General features: G+C 39.2%; 1 protein-coding gene across 1 annotated transcript; it reads right to left on the reverse strand.

The window, feature by feature from the left end:
* Positions 1 to 6,616: 6,616 nt before the first annotated feature.
* On the reverse strand, positions 6,617 to 17,424 carry Smp_175530 (putative pentatricopeptide repeat-containing protein; the record flags this gene model as incomplete). The annotated part of the gene is made up of 6 exons (XM_018796161.1): positions 6,617 to 7,314; positions 8,966 to 9,123; positions 13,580 to 13,684; positions 15,461 to 15,636; positions 16,037 to 16,260; positions 17,133 to 17,424. The coding sequence occupies 6 exons, from the start codon at positions 17,422 to 17,424 to the stop codon at positions 6,617 to 6,619; spliced, it is 1,653 nt and encodes a 550-aa protein (XP_018650401.1).
* Positions 17,425 to 17,796: the final 372 nt, after the last annotated feature.

Here is a 17,796-nt window from a genome sequence, read left to right on the forward strand (position 1 = left end):
ACAACGGGATAACAGAAACCTTCATAACTTCGCAAACCATTGTTTTCATGTACATTCTATAAAATGAGTACAGACTCGCATAACCAACTTACCCATCGGAATTATACCTTTCACCAAAAGCTCTCGAAACAAACCAATATCTATATCAATAGATGCGATTACTCGGCGATCTAACACAAATCCATCGAAATGATTGGATACTTGGTTTCCATATACATTGCGTTTTGGTATGGTAGAATTTTTATCAGACAACTCATCTACATGAATTGGACGCCTCATGTATTCAATAACAAACGCTTTCAACTCCCAATCAAATCCAGATGTTGATAGTATAGTACTGAAGAATGTGAAACTTGGTCTGATGATTAGTGACTGGACATTTTGTTCACGAGATATACTGTTAGCCTCCAAATCACTGGAAGATAGTGGGGTTGTAGCAGCAACCTCAAATCCACGTAGAAGTTGTTTCACTGACTCTTTTGTTTGACAACCTCGAGCTAGGCAACCCCAAGTAATCTACACGACAGGAAAAACTTTAACCATTAAGGGGCATTTGTAAATTCAGTCTATCATAAGCCACCTTATAACAACCAACTAGCTTTCTTTCAACTTATTCATACACCAGGCAACACTACATTGAACCGTACACTGACTAAAAGGTAATACTGTAGTGAAAAAGAACACGAGTGGGGACAAACGAATCTGACAACCATACAGTAAACAGTAAATTTGTAAACTATCAATTAATTGTTTCAACCATGACCATTCCTTCTGCAAATATCAGTCCATAGTCTCCGATTATTATTGTTCATGCATTTTTCATTACCAATTGCTTCTCATTTCCGTTCTCTCCTTACCGATTTTCTACTGAAATATATTTAACGCCTGACCATCGTTATGTACTTCTTGTGTGGATATAAGTAGCTCACACCACACTACGACGGCAATTCTACTAATACATCTCTCGTGAAACACTTGTGAAGCGATGACTCGGTGATTGAAGCACTAACCTTCTAACGATTGGACCCAGGTCCGAAGCCTGTACCACGAACCAGTTCCGTTTGCTCACATCGCCAGTATCACGAGTCCTAACACAAACAGTGTGTCTTTACTCGTAACTAAAATATCTCGACTTTACAAACAAGCTACAAGATTATATCTGCACCATCTCGTCAAACTACAACCCGCCACAGGAAGTTTGATTGGAATTCCCTACCTTACAAATGATAAGATCAAAACAAAACACAAATATACACAAACGGAAAATAAAACAAACCTACTTGGTTGGGAATTAATCCGTTACGGGTCATATCCGCTAATAAATGATTAGCATTCAAACCAGCTGACGTCCTACGATGAATCAAAGCATTGTATAATGTAGTATCAACAGTTAGTTTAAACCTTGAAAGTAAATTTAAAACTTCCGTTTCCCAAGTATCAAATGCGTCATTTGTGTAACACTGATCAGATTTCACTGGTGGTGGCAACAATCTGATGATGCAAGTAAAAAAACTAATATTCAGTTTCAATTTGTAATGATTTTCAATAATATCCAGGAGACCGTACAACCCACCAACGAGGGCAAGACGTTGCCATGGATAAAGCCCTTGGTCTTTTGGTCCACAAATCTAAAATTCAACAGTGGAAAACAGGAATTTTAAGATATTTATCAAAATTGTTTATTCAGAATTTTACTGACCTTAATTTTATACAATCTTCTGACTGAGGAATCGCCCCCAATTGCCCTGGTACGGCCGAGAGTGGGGAGAGTCTGCTCTCCCTCTCCAAATGCTCTCTCATGGCCACGCGAATATATAGCCTCTGACAGGGAAGTCCTACTCACTGCCCTCTCGTGGCATTACTGTTGTTTACGAAATTGAGAGGACGAAAAGCGAATGTCCGGCGCTTTTACCGGGTTGGTGGACATGGAGGGTCCATCTAGGGGAGTTGGAAAACCCTGATTCCAAACTAATGGTGCACATGGGCTCCAGTATCCTGATGGAACGAATGGAGTATGAACCTATTGTTGGTCACCGGCTTCCATGGGACTGCATCTCCTTACGATGCTACACTGCCTTGTGGGTTAGACCTTTAGGTCAAAGGCTCGGGGTGTGGCCCCCTAAGAAAACCGCCTGCTTCAGTCTGGACACCTGGGCAGTATCACAGCCCTCACACAAATCAAATGAGATTTGTGAGGCGCATATTTATCTGGTGCTTTTTTGTACCAATATTTACGTGTTTAAAAAAAATCTCATACCAGAAGAACCTGTGTTTAATCTGTGGTGAGATGACTTAGTTATTCTCACAACCACTGTATGTTGAGTAGAATCCTTAGTCAGTGTTTTGATGAATCAGAGGGATTAGCAAGTTTTCCCGAAGCAGTCAGATGACCAGTTCGCCCAGATATTAAGTTTACATAGGCCAAAAATCCAAATTGAGTTCAGGATTATCCTAATGAGTATGAGGCAAATACATATTTTCCATTTGATTACTTTGCAAGTGAATCAAGCCTAGATGAATCACATACGTTAATTACACATATGAATGCATGTTTATCTGTGTATTCGCAAAGGTGATTGTATACAATTCCAGGAACCAGGTGATTCCGTTCCGATTTCAGTTGTTAATTCCAATACTAATGAGTATATTCTAGATCGCACAGAGTCTACATCCAATACACAATCGGACAGACACATGATGAACCTAAGGGGAAGAGGTACAATTGATCGCAGAAATTTTGATCCTCATTTAAGCTGTGGTGGATGTGGTGTTTGTATGAACTAATGATTCCTTTGTGTTTGATGACTGCTTGATTTCAAATTCTAAATACAATGCGTTCGTTCGTGCTCATCTAGTAATTCTTTGTTACATTGCGTTATTTCTGGGATTCCTGGTTTGTACTATAATTCAAATAATCTGAATTATCACAGTTTCCTATTCTCTTTCCAATGACTCCTGGTTCCAAAGGATTTTTCAAAGGTATGGCTTGGTGACCACATTATCACCCACGATAAAACTCCGGATATTCTGATATTGTCTGCGCCCATCCACTGGTTTACGTGGCAATACGGCGTCGAACATAGTTCGAATACTTCTTCTGAACATAGCTTCAACAGGGGACTTTTCATCTGGGACAATAGGGTTGAGCGTCGTTCTATGAGCTGTTAAGAATTTTGTAATTACCTGACTTGTCCCCTCGTCTCCCCCCTTTCAGTAATGCTCTATTAAATGTGTCATCGAAGCGTTCTGCCTGTCCATGTGATAGGGTGGGGAGCGTATATGTGTAGTCCCATTAATGTTGCAGAAGTGTTTGGATGATTCTGAAGTGAATTGTGAACCGTTGTCGGTCACTGAAGTCTAAAAAAGTCGAAACAGCCAAACAATTCAGACAACTGGCCGTGCAATTTGCCATAGCAAAGATTTGTGGCCATATCGTGAATGCGTCCACTGTGACTGAAAACATTTTTCCTCGTACTGAGCCAGCGAATTCTGCATGCAGCCTCTCCCAGGGACTATTAGGTTTTGTCCAATGTTGTGGTTCACATTTCTTTAGACTTTTGGCTGGTTGCAGGCACGACGAACAATTGAGACATCTAGTTTCGACATCTTGATTCATTGTAGGCCATTAAGCATGGCTTCAAGCCATCGATTGCATCTTATTGATGCCCAGATGGCGACGGTCGGAATAGGCTCTTGTGTGCGTTTATACTGAGCAGACCTTTACACTCATTAGCAACCGGAATTTGTAAATATGCATTTGATAAAGCCAACTTTGCAAACAGCCTGCCTTCATTCAACTTAGCAAAAAGATCTTCAGGTAGGGATAAGGGATACTGATGAGTTGAGTTTCTAGGGCCTCATTTAGCCTGGTTGAGTAATCAGCAAATAAACGGACGCTACCATTAGTCTTTCTTTACTACCACTATTTATGCCGCCCATTCTGAGTTTACCGGTTCAATAACATCCACTTTATGACGTTGTTCGAGCTCCTGTTCAACTACTGGGACAGTAGCATATGGTACAGGTCTTTTAAGTTGAGACACTGGCTTTGATCGCTGTCAAAAAGTAAGAGTAGCCTTAAATTTAGTGTATTCTCGAGGCCCCTCACTAAATACTATTTTATGTCGTTTTAATTATGCCTCCACTGAGTTTTCCTCTTCTACTTTTGTTGTACTGATGTGGTTACAGATCAAGTTCATGGGGCAGTCTGTTAACTTTAGCTTATCCATTCAGTCAAGTCCCAATAAGTCGAGTGGGATGGAAGTTCTGTCAAAAATATTACTCAATTCTCCGTTATTTTCTTGACTGTGACTTCAAATTGTATCCCACCAACAATGTTTAACATTCCCCTATTCCAACTTTGGCGTTGAGATCTCCCATCAGGATGGTCAGGTTCTTTCATGACCACTTCGCTATGATCGATTGCAGCCTCTCATAGAACCGATTTTTATTGTCGTCACTGCTATCATTAGTGGATGCATAACACTGGATAACATTCATTTTGATTCCATCCTTCCTTGTTTTGAAAGATGCTTTGATGATCCTGGATGCATGAGATTCCCTTCTTATAAGTGCTTTACGTGCTTATCTAGACAAAATCAGAGCAACTCCTCGAGTGTGTGGAAAATTTTCTTCTTCGTGACCAAAGTAGAGTAGCATCTCTCCCGAATCTAACCTTATATATCCAGTTAAGGTCCAATGAGTTTCCCTGATTCCGAAAACCGCCAAGTTGTATCGCCTCACTTCCGTTGCTATTTGACTGGTCCTCTTAGTCCCATACATTGTCCAGACATTTCATGTACCTATATTAATTATTGCTGTGATTTTTAGAAGGGGTATCGGTCTCGTGACTCCCGAAGGATCTCGGATTTCCTCGTGTGGCATCATAATTCTTCCTTGAACTCGGAAAGTAGGGTTTAAATGGCTTATTCTGATTAGCGTTTTGTTCAGCGAAATTGATTATACGGGATGAGCTTGCCGACTCCACGTTCAACCCTCTTCCATTACCATGGCTTGGGACCGACAATAGCCCTGTAAAAGTTACAGGCGGAGTTATATATATAATTCTGCATGCTAGAACCTTGCAAGTCTTTCCTCTTGACTGCGTTGAAGTGAAGAAACCAAATACCGTTCTCTACCATCGAGGTATCATGTTTCAAATTCACTAATATTTGGCACTCGGTAATTACTTCCTGTAGGGTCATGCTTGGACAAAATTCGAGTTTGCTTAAGATTTTCTTTCGGATGTCAGCATCCTTGGGTGAACACAGGCTAGACAAACACTAAGCATTTAAACTGGTCTTCTGTCATGGAATACAATTTGAACCTTTCACATTCTCGGTTCACAACTCCTGCACCTTTCACCCAGTCATGTCATGGTCTTTTCGTGATCTTAAAGCATTGGTAACGGATATTAAATACAGATGACTGTTCTCCAAAGATTTGAAACAGGGTTTTATTTGTTTCACCAAAAATACAGTCCAAAGAGTTCTTTGGAAGAATAAAGTTACTGTAGCCACCATCCAGAAGGTACAAATGTTTATTAACAGTTGCTTACGCGAAATAATTCGGATACGTTGGCCAGACACTATCAGCAACAACCTACTGTGGGAGATAACAAACCAGATTCCAGCAGAAGAAATCAGGAATAGGCGCAGAAAGTGGATAGAACACACATTGAGGAAATTCCCCAACTATATCACAAGGCAATTCCTCATTAGGAATCCTCAAGGCTAAAGGAGGAGACGAAGACCAAAGAACACATTTAACCGAGTAATGGAAACAGATAAGAGAAGAATGAGCAACACCTGGATAGAACGAGAAAGGAAGGCCCATGACAGGGTGGGTTGGAGAATCCTGGTCGGCGGCCTATGCTCCATTGGGGGTAACAGGCTTAGGTAAATAAGTAAACGTTCATGTTCGGTCAAACCAAGTTTTTTTTAAAGTATTCTGACTTTTGAAGTGTCATCCAGTCTGCAGAGACCAATATGGTTCGAGCATTCAGATGTGGCACAAACATAAGAAACTAATGAATGGATCGATTTATTTATTAACTATACTTAGAAAATTAAGAGCTGCAATCTCTTGCTATATATATATATATATTTGTCATTTGAAATCCATCAAGTCAGGATTTCAAATCTGGCACATATGTCTCATGCTCTACAACATTATGACTGACTATCAATCTGTCTAACCACTTTTGATACAGTCTCCTTTCACAAGTATCTCCCTCCTTCACATTTCCAACTTGGAAACTATTGATAAGACTTTTGTTATCGTAATTTAATATTCTTACTCATATCAGAACACCTGTCTTTCCACTACCAACTTGTACTTTTACATATTATGCTCAGTGATGTATTCTCTTTCATTGTGATTATTGACTCAAATTGCTTTGATTGGTCTAACATTTTCGTATAAATATTCATGTATATTAAAGCCTGATGTTTGCTTACATGTACTGCTCTAATTTCCAAATTCAACATTCACAAATCACAGCAAACATACCCCCTAACTCAACCAATCATATTATTCATCAAAAATAACTTAAACTGATTCTGATATTCTACAATTCTAAAACTTTCTAATCTGTACACAAAAGTTTCATGAAAATTCAACGTACTACTATTGGTTTATCGGTAGGCAAAAGAAGATTTATCGGGCTACGAAGCGCTAACATTGTATTATTCCAATCAAACTGAGGAGACTCCGGTGTTTCGTAAATCACTGGTTCATTACTGGTCGAGTCTAATTCAGTAGTAGACGTGCTATCTAATAATGAAGATTGTGTAGCTTGTGCAATCATCATTGACGCCAATTCACGTGATGTACAGGAAGGATGTATTAGATTTACAGAATTGGATGGGTCGACAGAAGATTTGAATATATCTTCAAATGACTTATAACGACTATTGTTCACAAAGATTATTTCACAATTATTATTCGCATCCAAACAGTCATTTTTTAATCCCATTATTCTGGTTAGTAAAGTGAAATTATGCGGAGCAATATCATTATTTGACAATGGAACTAAATCATGCCATAAAGATAGGGCTAGCTGGAATGGGCTAAGACGATTGAAAACATCGTTTGAGTTCGCTGATTGTTCCGATGAATCCATACGTCGATGACACGATTCCAGATTTCTTTTCATAGTAGCTGGTTCAATAGATGACAATACAGATGTTATAGTGAAAGAATCGGGAACCAACCACTTATTTTTACAACCAACTGATCCTTGAGAAAACCGTTCACTGTTTTCTGTTGCCAACATCATATCCAGGGCACGCAGACAACCATGAATATCACCAGCTGAAATGAAATTCGAATAATGAGCAATGTAAATAGTTGAATGTACATTCAGCACCAATGATTATTTAAAAATTTACATTTCTTCTCGGTTTAACACAAAATTTAAATATTTATGATGATACAATGGTGCATGCTATTTATATTGACAGATACAAGTAATGTGTAACGTCGACCAGAAATTGAAGGCACGCAAAAGAAGATTAAGAAGATTTAACTAAAGAAAACGAAAAAGGAAACAGGAAGGAAATGAAAGTGGAGGAATCATAAAGGATGTAAAAGACAATCGATGGGAGATTTGCGAATGAAGTATTTAATGTATAACTTCACATTTTAAGAAAGAACTCTGTAATTTTGAGTTAAATATGTAAGTCGGTTGTCCCAACCTGACTTTTAGTTCACTACAATACTATATGCTTACAAACAACGTAAAATGGTTCAAGATCACTGCCTATGGATTTACTGAATTTTCTTCTTTTTTATCTTGGTATTTGGGGTTCAGTACGGGAAAACGATGCTTGGAGGATCGCGAATGATTGTGAGATGGTGGAGAAGATTTGTAGCTCAGGTGGGTGATTTGGATGTAGGTTTATTCTCTGAGCTGGATGGTTTGGTCGTGGAGCTTTCATGGTCCTTCTGAACGACATCAGCACAAACTTCGGATAGAACTGAAGTGTTTGAATTACTCCACATGTGATTCACAGCTTGTCCTGTGCACCTCGATGTTGATTGGTTCTTATTGACCTCTTATTGATCCTCGAACACACAAACATTTAGTAAACTGAGAGCATTGGCAACCAGTCAATCACAAAGAAGCAAAGATCATGTGGAAAATTTAGTCAGAAAATCAACACTGACAGATACCGTCCCCGGTATTGTTAACGAAAATTCAGTAGCCTAGTGGTCGTTTCAGCACCTATCCCTTCTCAACGTCCATGCATTACATTTAAAAGATTAGTATGAAGAAGACAAGGAAGAAACAGACACATGTCGAAAATAGCTTACAAAACTAAAATGCAGTTTAGGACAGTGATAGAGTAACATTGGAAATATCGCTTCAGAACACAGAGACCAACAATGAACTGATAAATCCCAAAAGTCTGGACTATGCACACATATTTTACCAAGTTTCCTTTGCAACCAGTTTGTTCGACAACTACGTTTATCAAAAACAATCATCAGTCACATCCAAGATGGCTTGAAATGGAATGACCAAATCAACCATTCAATGGGGATACATACTCCCGAGCATCTGTTCTAGTTGCAGTCCCTAAAATAACATCCTGAGAACACACAGTGTGACCAAGTCAACACATGGCTCACAACACTAAATGGAGAATAACGCTAGTCAAGTATTAATCAGTTTAAGTAACCAACACTTTTGGTTCGCAAAACAGAAGATTAATAGTTCAGTTGTGATCGGTATGAGCCATACTCTAAGTGTAAGAGATGATGATACTACCTGGTTCCCGAGACCGGAGTAGGTGAGGTGGGGTTCAAACATGGAACTCAGCGACAGCAATTCTAACGTCTCAACCACTAAATCACTGCAAATCAACACGCTTCAATTAAGCTAGTTAAATTCACACTTTATCCAACTTCAGTGTTCACATTTCTATATCACATTTAACTCAAACAAAAACAAAGTACATACCTTTGGCAAGAGCCAAAATAAGTGCATTGTATGTAAATTGATTCATTGGAATATTTTTTTCCGTTAAACGACGCCAAAAACGATACACTTTATGAAGTGCAGGTCCACCAAAGTTATCTGGTGACATATCTGGAGCCAACGCTTTCTGAAGAGCCAGCCTATGTAAAAATAACACAATAATAAATAGACACGGTTGTGGGTAAATTGAATAATTCACTTCTTGACTCATGTCCAGCTATCTATAACTTCTCGAAACATTTCCTAGCAACCGCAAAGTCAAATCACACTGATATCAACCAAACATATTCAGAAATACAATAACCCACAACTCACATATCAAGAGTAACTATGATCTTCAACAGCTATGATTCACATAATCGCTGAAAATATACTACACAACCCCGACCGTTGCTGCTACCTTGACGTGGTGGTTGGGCTTGCCTATTGTGATGATCCAATCGAGCTATACTGGCTGGAACAATCGTCCCTCGAGGTCCTACCATGCTAGACAGGTCGGTTGAAGAGCGGTAAGACTAAAAGCACCAAACACAATGTCCGAAGGCGAAGTCGTACTACCGACTGTACAGAGGTGTGATGGCAATAAGGTGTTTCCTTCAGACAACCAGCATAACAGCGATGCTGCCTTCCCACAAGGAGGGATGGGGTTAGAAAAGGTCGACCCTAAAAATGCACACCTCGCCTTATCCCACGGATTTCCGTCTCCGACGGTAAGGTCCTTTGAAGAACGGAGCTAACACGTCAAAAATTCCCCACAAAAAAACCGTGCGTGACCGGCCTCAAGCAGATGTCCTTTGGGCACTGCGGTCACGCTCCCAGGTCGTTAAGACCAACACTAATCCAACTTCCTTTTCAGGTCCCTCAAGAAATACCCTTCCACGGTGTGGGCAGCCGGGAAGTGATATTAGCCCTCATACCCGTAACAGCACACGAGACCAAGTTGGTCATATTCAAATCCTTCCTATACCTAATAACTCTCTTATCTCCACGACTAACCCTTCTCATATCCTATTATCACCTCGCACCACTAGGGCAAACGATTAGAGTACACGGAACGTTATTTCTGATCTCCTGAAACCACGCTCTAAACTATATGTAGGAACTTTTAACGTCCGAACATTGTGCCAAATAGGAAAACAGGCCTCCTTAGCTAGGACTTTAGAATCTCGCACCGTCGATGTGTGCTGCGTCTCCAAATCGCGCATACAAAATCCTAGTAGCGTCAATCATTTGACCTCACCATGTCATAATAAAGAACCAACTCGATTCACGCTTCGTGTATCTGGAAGTCGTGATGCTGCTCTCTGTGGCCTCGTTGGCGTAGGTATGGCATTAAGTCCTAGGGCAGAACTAGCCCTTTTAGACTGGATCCCAGTAGATAGTCGTTTGTGCGCTATCCGACTAAACGGAACAGTAAGGACTCGGAAAGATAGGGAAACCCGTCGTTGCCTCTTCATCGTCTCTGCCTACTCTCCCACTGACTGCAGTTCAGACGATATAAAAGATGAGTTTTACAGGAAACTTTCCGACCTTCTCCGAAAGGCTAGGTGCTCTGATGTAGTAATGGTGGTTGGTGACTTTAGTGCTCACGTAGGTAAACTAAACGAAAGGGAAGACACTGCAAGGAAACCTCTTAGGGTTCTACCTAATGATAGGCAAGCTAGAACAACTGGAAGATCAGTTAGGCAGCCACGTAGGTGATGTCCACCCCAAAACAGCGTGGAATGACATCCGAAAAGCTGTGGAAATAGCAGTGATATCTGCTAGTAAAGTAAACCATAAGGTTAGGGAGAAACAATGGATCTCAGCAGCGTCTACCGCACTGATAGATGCTCGTAAACTCATCTCACCTGGCTCTGAACATAATGAAGAGCGGAGTCAGCTTAAGCGTAGGCCAACAAGAAGCCTACACAATGATCGCAAACAGTAGTGGGTAGAGAAAGCAAGAGAGATAGAAAATGCGGCAGCAATAGGTAACAGCAGACAACTATTCAGACTTGTTAAAGAAACCGGCATTAGGAACGCAAGTATCAGCGAAACCATCTCAGATAAAGATGGACATATCACTCATTCTCAATCCAGGATATCGGATCGATGGGCAGAACACTTTAGAGATCAGTTCAACTGTCCTTCAGCCACACTTCGGTTTCCCACAATCCTCAGTCGTCCTGAATGGCGAATTGATGTGTCTTCCAACTCTCCACGAGGTTGAAAAAGCTATAGGAAATCTGAAGCAAGAGAGAGCAGCAGGCCCTGACAGGTTTACCCCTGAGATTTTTAAGGACGGTAGTCCAGTACTAGCAGCGAGATTGACTGAAGTTTAAGGTAGAATCTGGGAACTGGATGTAATTCCATCTCCGTTGATCGTGAGGTTCTATGGCAGTGTTTGTCACTGAAAGGAGTACCAAAGAAGTACATTAACCTTATAAAGGCTCTCTACTCGAACACAAATGGTCGAGTTAGAGCCTATGGCGAACTGTCATCAGAATTGACCACCTCAAGTGGTGTTCGTCAGGGCTGTCCACTCTCTCCATTCTTGTTTAACTTTGTCGTTGACGTGCTATTAGAAATAACATTTTCATCTTCTAAATCTCCAGGAATTGAACTTTTACCGGGAGGCTCACTTGTTGACTTAGAATACGCCGACGACATAGTTTTATTTGGTGAAGACGCTGACAAAATGCAGAGTCTTCTGACCACTATAAGCAACAATGCAGGCATGTTCGGGATGCGATTCTCTCCCTCGAAGTGCAAAATGTTACTTCAGGATTTGGTTGCATCGACACCTGAACTAATGATAGGGAGTGAAGTAGTTGGGCGAGTTGACCACTTCACTTATCTTGGGAGTCTCATCAGCCCTTGTGATCTGGTGTGTGACGAAATCTCAGCACGGATACAGAAGGCTCGTCTAGCTTTCGCCAAATTGTGTCATTTATGGCGTAGGCGAGATGTCCGTCTAGCAACAAAAGGACGGGTTTACTGTGCAGCAGTTCGGTCCGTCCCACTTTATGGCAGTGAAACATGGCCGATAAGAGAAGAGGATATTCGTGGGCTACTAGTATTCGATCATAGGTGTCTTCGAAGCATTGCTCGTATATCCTGGGACCACGGGGTAAGTAATGCAGTTGTTAGGAAACGGGTACTAGGTAAGGATGGCAAATCGATTGATGAAGTAGTGAAACTTCATCAGTTGAGATTGCCGGGACACGTGTTACGTATGTCCAACCACCGACTGCGCCGACGTGTAATGTTTCATGGCGTAAGAGTAGGTTGGAAGAAAGCTAGGGGCGGCCAGACCAAAACGTGACACAAATCCATGAAGTCATTGACAATTGGACTGAGCCATGTTGGTAGGTGTAGAATACCTGGTTGGGATTCGCGAGATGATAGCAACCGATGGTTAGAAACCTTGAATGACATAGCTCAAAATCGTTTGCAATGGCGAAGGTGCATCCACTCTTTGAGTTCTACTAAATTCTGATTTTCTGAATTCTTCATGTCCCTATCTTTTTTCTCTTTTCAAATTTATTTCACTGTATTATACTCCTTGAATAACATCTTCAAACCCTATTCTTTCACATAATGCTTATACTCTTACTACTTCTACCACTATGGGATTTGAATTGACAACTGCATCTCTGTGCTATTGTGGTATGGCAACTCGAACTGATGTACGCACATACGAAGTTCTACGTTGTGACTGACTGACTGACTGATACTCCACAACAGGTTAATGGGTGCAGTGTCCGAGTGCAGCTCGACAATGCTTGAAATTTCATACTTACTAGGATGGGAAAAACATCTTGAACCCATCAAGAAATGGAAAGCCGTCGAATACCAGTTGCAAAGTTCCAGGTAGATCCCAAGAAACATCCATATTCATACATCGTTTTCAAACACAGGTATCAACAGTCACCATAACCACTAGGAAAATAATCTAAAACCGAGAGTCTATGACTTCCGATAACTACTACATCGAAACATTTCACTCGAAATATTAACAATCAACCACACAATAACCACACTACCCACCAAATGTTCCTCAGGAATACTGTTTAAAATATATTGTTTGTTCTTCACGTTCACAATCTCCATTCTTAAATTTACATGCTTAAATTCCTTCAACAAGTCTGCTTTTCCTTTGTGACCTGATTACTTTACATTTCAGTGTAATATGTCTAAGGTCACAACTTACAAACGAGTTGTGTAGTAATATTGCATCCTATACAAATAGTTAACTTTCTCCTGTGAAAGACCGGTTTCATTCATCTTATTACCTACGTGCGTTATTAACAGATGAAGCGTTGTTGTTGTTTTAGTTCACAAATAGGTGTTGCATCCTAGTTTATCATCAGTCTAAATCAAACTACAACAAAAATCATATCACCAAGTTCCCTTTTAACTTTACTTCATTGACTACCTTATCTCTTAGAACGTGGAAATTCAGTTCAGTAAAGCACAATTAAGTGGACAGAAAAACCAATATAAGCCAAATGAACGAGTAGTAAATGTATACATAGCTGGACTGAGTCGTTATTTCTTCAACAAAAAAGGCATTTATACATCATTGTGATTCCCATGCAAAATACAACTCACATTTTACGCTGTAATAACGATGAATGGTTCTCAGTACGAATTACAACAGGTGGAATAAGAGTTCTATTCCTTCGAAACCATGTTGCAATATCCTCAGCGCAAGCGCTAAACATTAAATTCATCATAATTCAAAAAATCACATATATCAATGTTTCAACAAACAAAAACTAAAATATATGGGGTACACTATTTACTGATTTAGTAAAATCTATACTAGATGAAGTTTAAAAGAACGCTGAGGCTGAAACTTTCGAGACTCAAATCTCCCACACTCAGAACACTATCTGGTCACGTAAGTTATAAGTGTAAGAAAATACTAGTGTCTATTCGAGAGGACGATAACCTACCTCAAAAACCACTTACCAAGTACATATTTATGCACTTAGTTTCGAGCCATACTGTTTGTATGAAACTTGGTCACAGTAAATATGTACCAAAAAACAAGTTATTGAGGTGAGTGTTCGAACCCGCTCCAGTTACGCGGACTATATATGATCAGCAATAAGCCTTTTTATTTTCCTATGGTTGATACCCAAGACTGGAATGAGTAATATCACTTTCCGTACAGGATTCTTGAACTTCACTCTTGAGGATAATACTTATCGAAAACGGGTATCCTATATTTATTGACAAGAATATAAAACCTAAATAGTCTAAAGCACAAATAACCTCGGTTGAAAAGAAAACATTTTACGTGAACATCGATTTCAAGGGTGATAGAGTATTAGACGTCCTAAAAAGGAGAATTTCCGATTCTCTAAGAAGAACATTATTCGCAACCACTTTGCTAATAGTGTTCTACAGCCGATCAATGTTCATCAATAATTTTAAGGATAAATTTTCTCATTTGACCAACTCCATGTGGGCTTATCAATTTATGTGTTCAAGCATATGCGTCAAGCGTATAGGTTGTTCAATGCTTACTTTATCCCAAAGAATTCAAGAACATTAACTGGCTTGGCTAAAAACAAGAGGAAACGGGTCAACAAGTAGCTCAATAATCGAACACCGTGTGAACACAGGTCACTCAATCAAAGTGAACTCTGCATTCAAAGTCATCTATAAGGTAAGTGGAAAGTCGCCAAAGACAATCACATTGCATTTTCTTAACATTGACGAAGCAATAACTGGAGAAACCGGAATTACGTGTCCGACAGATATTGGTACAACCTCTTCTTCTGCCATGGTATTAATGTCTCACAATTTTCTTTTCTCTTCATCAGCTTTTTCCTTCACCCTCATCTGATTCCCTTTCTATCTTCTCCATACACCTTTTACCCCCAACTGGTTTATTTCTGTTTCAATGATCATCCTGATTACATTTTATCTGATCATGCTGAGTCTTTTCTTTCCCAACTATAATTTCCCTATCTATCTTCATGGTGAACATTCAAAGCTCTAACAATAAAACTATTATGATAATTTCTTGAAAAAGCTTGGACCTGATTGCCAGGCGAAACCTTGGGATTTACTTCAAATTCATTCGCTGAAATCTTACAAATATATTATTCCTATTTAATGTATTATTAGTTTCCCTGATAAAAATAACATTTTGATACTCTTGATTATTCTACCTTACTGTTACCATGTTTAACGGAATTTTATTATCACTATCATCTTGGAAAATAATTATATATATATATATATACGACTGTACAGCTGTGAAAATGAATTCGTCGAAAAGAGAACTCCTCGCTGAAACAATCTTTCTTACTTAATGTTGAATACACAACTTAAAACAAAACAGTTAATAGATGCTAATTCATCGAAAGTTTCTAGGTAGTTATTAGTTTTCTTTTTAAGTACAATTATCGCATCAACAATCTTAACAAACAAAACAACTAACAACATTCACAATTACTGAGAATCCTAAAAACTAACCGAAACAAGCGTGAGTAAGTTGCCTGGGTTGCATTAATACCCAATTCAGTCATTTTTTTATAAACGCGAAATGCATTTTCACTGTCTCCAACTCTGGCTAAACCGTCCAAAACCATATGAGCATGAACTCTCGATGGTAGAACACGATCCTTTTCCAACATTTCAGAGAAAAATACCTACAGAAAACATTTTAATCCTAATATAAACACGTCCAGAAATATGTGAAAGTGTGAAATAGTAAAGTAAAAGCATTCCATGGTTAAAAACTATTACTTAAGGTTCAATAAAAGTTAATTTGATGTGATATGGGGTTTAACGATTAGAACGTTCGATTTTAAACCGTCAAACTGGACGATTCAAAACCGCCATCAAAATCACAGGCCACCACATGAACAATGTAGCTCGAGTTCAACTGAACACGACCCCACCCAGTTACTGAATCACAGTTCAAAGGACTTCCCAACTAACATAAAAAGTCAGTATTATTTATGTTGATGCAGGAAAATATAACAATTCACATGGTAGACCAATACAAAAAACATTAACAATGAGAAAAGGAAGAGATTAAATTCTTACTGATAACGCTGAATTTGTATCACCTGCTCTACAATAACGTTTAATTAATTTTAAATAATGTTCAGGAGGATGATGACGGCAAATTTTACTTAATCTTAAACAATCAGCAGGATCTTCTTCAGGTTCATCATTACTCAACAGTTCATCAATAACTGACTTTTTTTCTATGTTGTACATTGATCGAGTAACAAGTGACTCATGATATGGCTGTGGATCTAAATTATCTATTAAAAAGGAAGAAAGAAACAAATGATCACAAAGTAACGACAGTTTCTATTTTTGTGGCCCGGGATCTGACTCCAGTAATATCGTATGATTGTTATTGAAGTGAGTGCTGTTGAAATATACATATCGCCAACTCCATCGCACATTATTTCGTTTCGCTTCGTTCCTTTGACTGTCCGTCTGGATCAGTAATTGTACAAAATATACGAATTCGAAGTCTTTTCTCGTATTTGACTTGTCTTAATTCCGTTATTTATTAAAGCGAGTTAAGTCGATAATTATATACGAGGACTGGTGATATATATTTCGACAGCAATCATTTCAATAACAATCATACGATATTACTGGAGTCAGGTCCCGGGTCACAAAAGTGGTGAGCCCGCAGACGACGAGCCTAATGCAGCAAGCTACGTCAATGAAGAAACTTCTGCACTTTATACTTTCGACGAACAAACTCAGCGAAGCCAACTCAATAGATAAACAACGCAGTTTTTGACCATACGATCGAATCGGGAAGAGATCACGGCGCCGCCAAAGTAGTAAGCCGGCCTTCAAATTAAACGCATACTGTAAATCCACCATTTAGTAAGGTTACTTAACACAAAAATGACAGTAGAACAAGTCTATACCAAAGCCTTATAGAGTGATGCATGAAGAAAGGTCCAAACTCATCCCAAAGTAGTTTGACCCTAATGCCTGTACCACAAAGTCACATTTCGACTTATATAACGACTAAAACACTGTCACTATACAAACATCTTCCGCCTTACACACCATTTATATCTTCACAGTTCACCTCTTACAATATAGAAATAACGCTGGCAGTATTTTTACAAAATATCACGAAAACAACTCATATTTAACCACCCACCCGCATTAAGAGCACCAAAATCAAACTGATCATTTTCCGATATGACGTTCAATTCCTCTTCTGAATCACATCTCTCCAGGCTATTTACATACAAAGATTCTTCAGGCTCTTGTGGCTTTATATACCTGTGAATTTTAGCTTTCTGATTAATCACTTCCACAAGATCACGAGTAGATAAATTGGCCTTGTAGTGTGATTGAGAACGTCTCCACAACAACAGGCTACAAGCAGTGATTGGTTGAATTCTATAATGATAAAGCTTTAACACAGTTAGAACTCTAAATAAAAACATACCGATGATTTCAGTAGGCTACAAATTCTAGAGCAACCGATGATCATTATTAGCACCAAAATCACTGGATACTAAAGCAATAATCAACAGATACATTGACACATATTGTCTAGTGGCCAAAACAAAAGTAAAACAATAACAGGTGAGCTTGTCAGTTAGTTCTCCAGCTCACATATATTTCGATAACACAGAAGTGAAACGGTCAACATCAAATGACATCTCTCTCTGATAAATATCCCATCACAGAGCAGTTCAGTGAGGGAATCAAGCCTATCCTCAATAACGTAAAATATTTACACAAATATGTAGTTCGTGTTTTGATGTTGAGTCTATCAATTCAATAACATGACAAGACGTCGGCTCATAACTTAC

This window comes from Schistosoma mansoni, chromosome 2, assembly GCF_000237925.1.
Source record: "Schistosoma mansoni strain Puerto Rico chromosome 2, complete genome".
Classification (NCBI taxonomy): domain Eukaryota; kingdom Metazoa; phylum Platyhelminthes; class Trematoda; order Strigeidida; family Schistosomatidae; genus Schistosoma; species Schistosoma mansoni.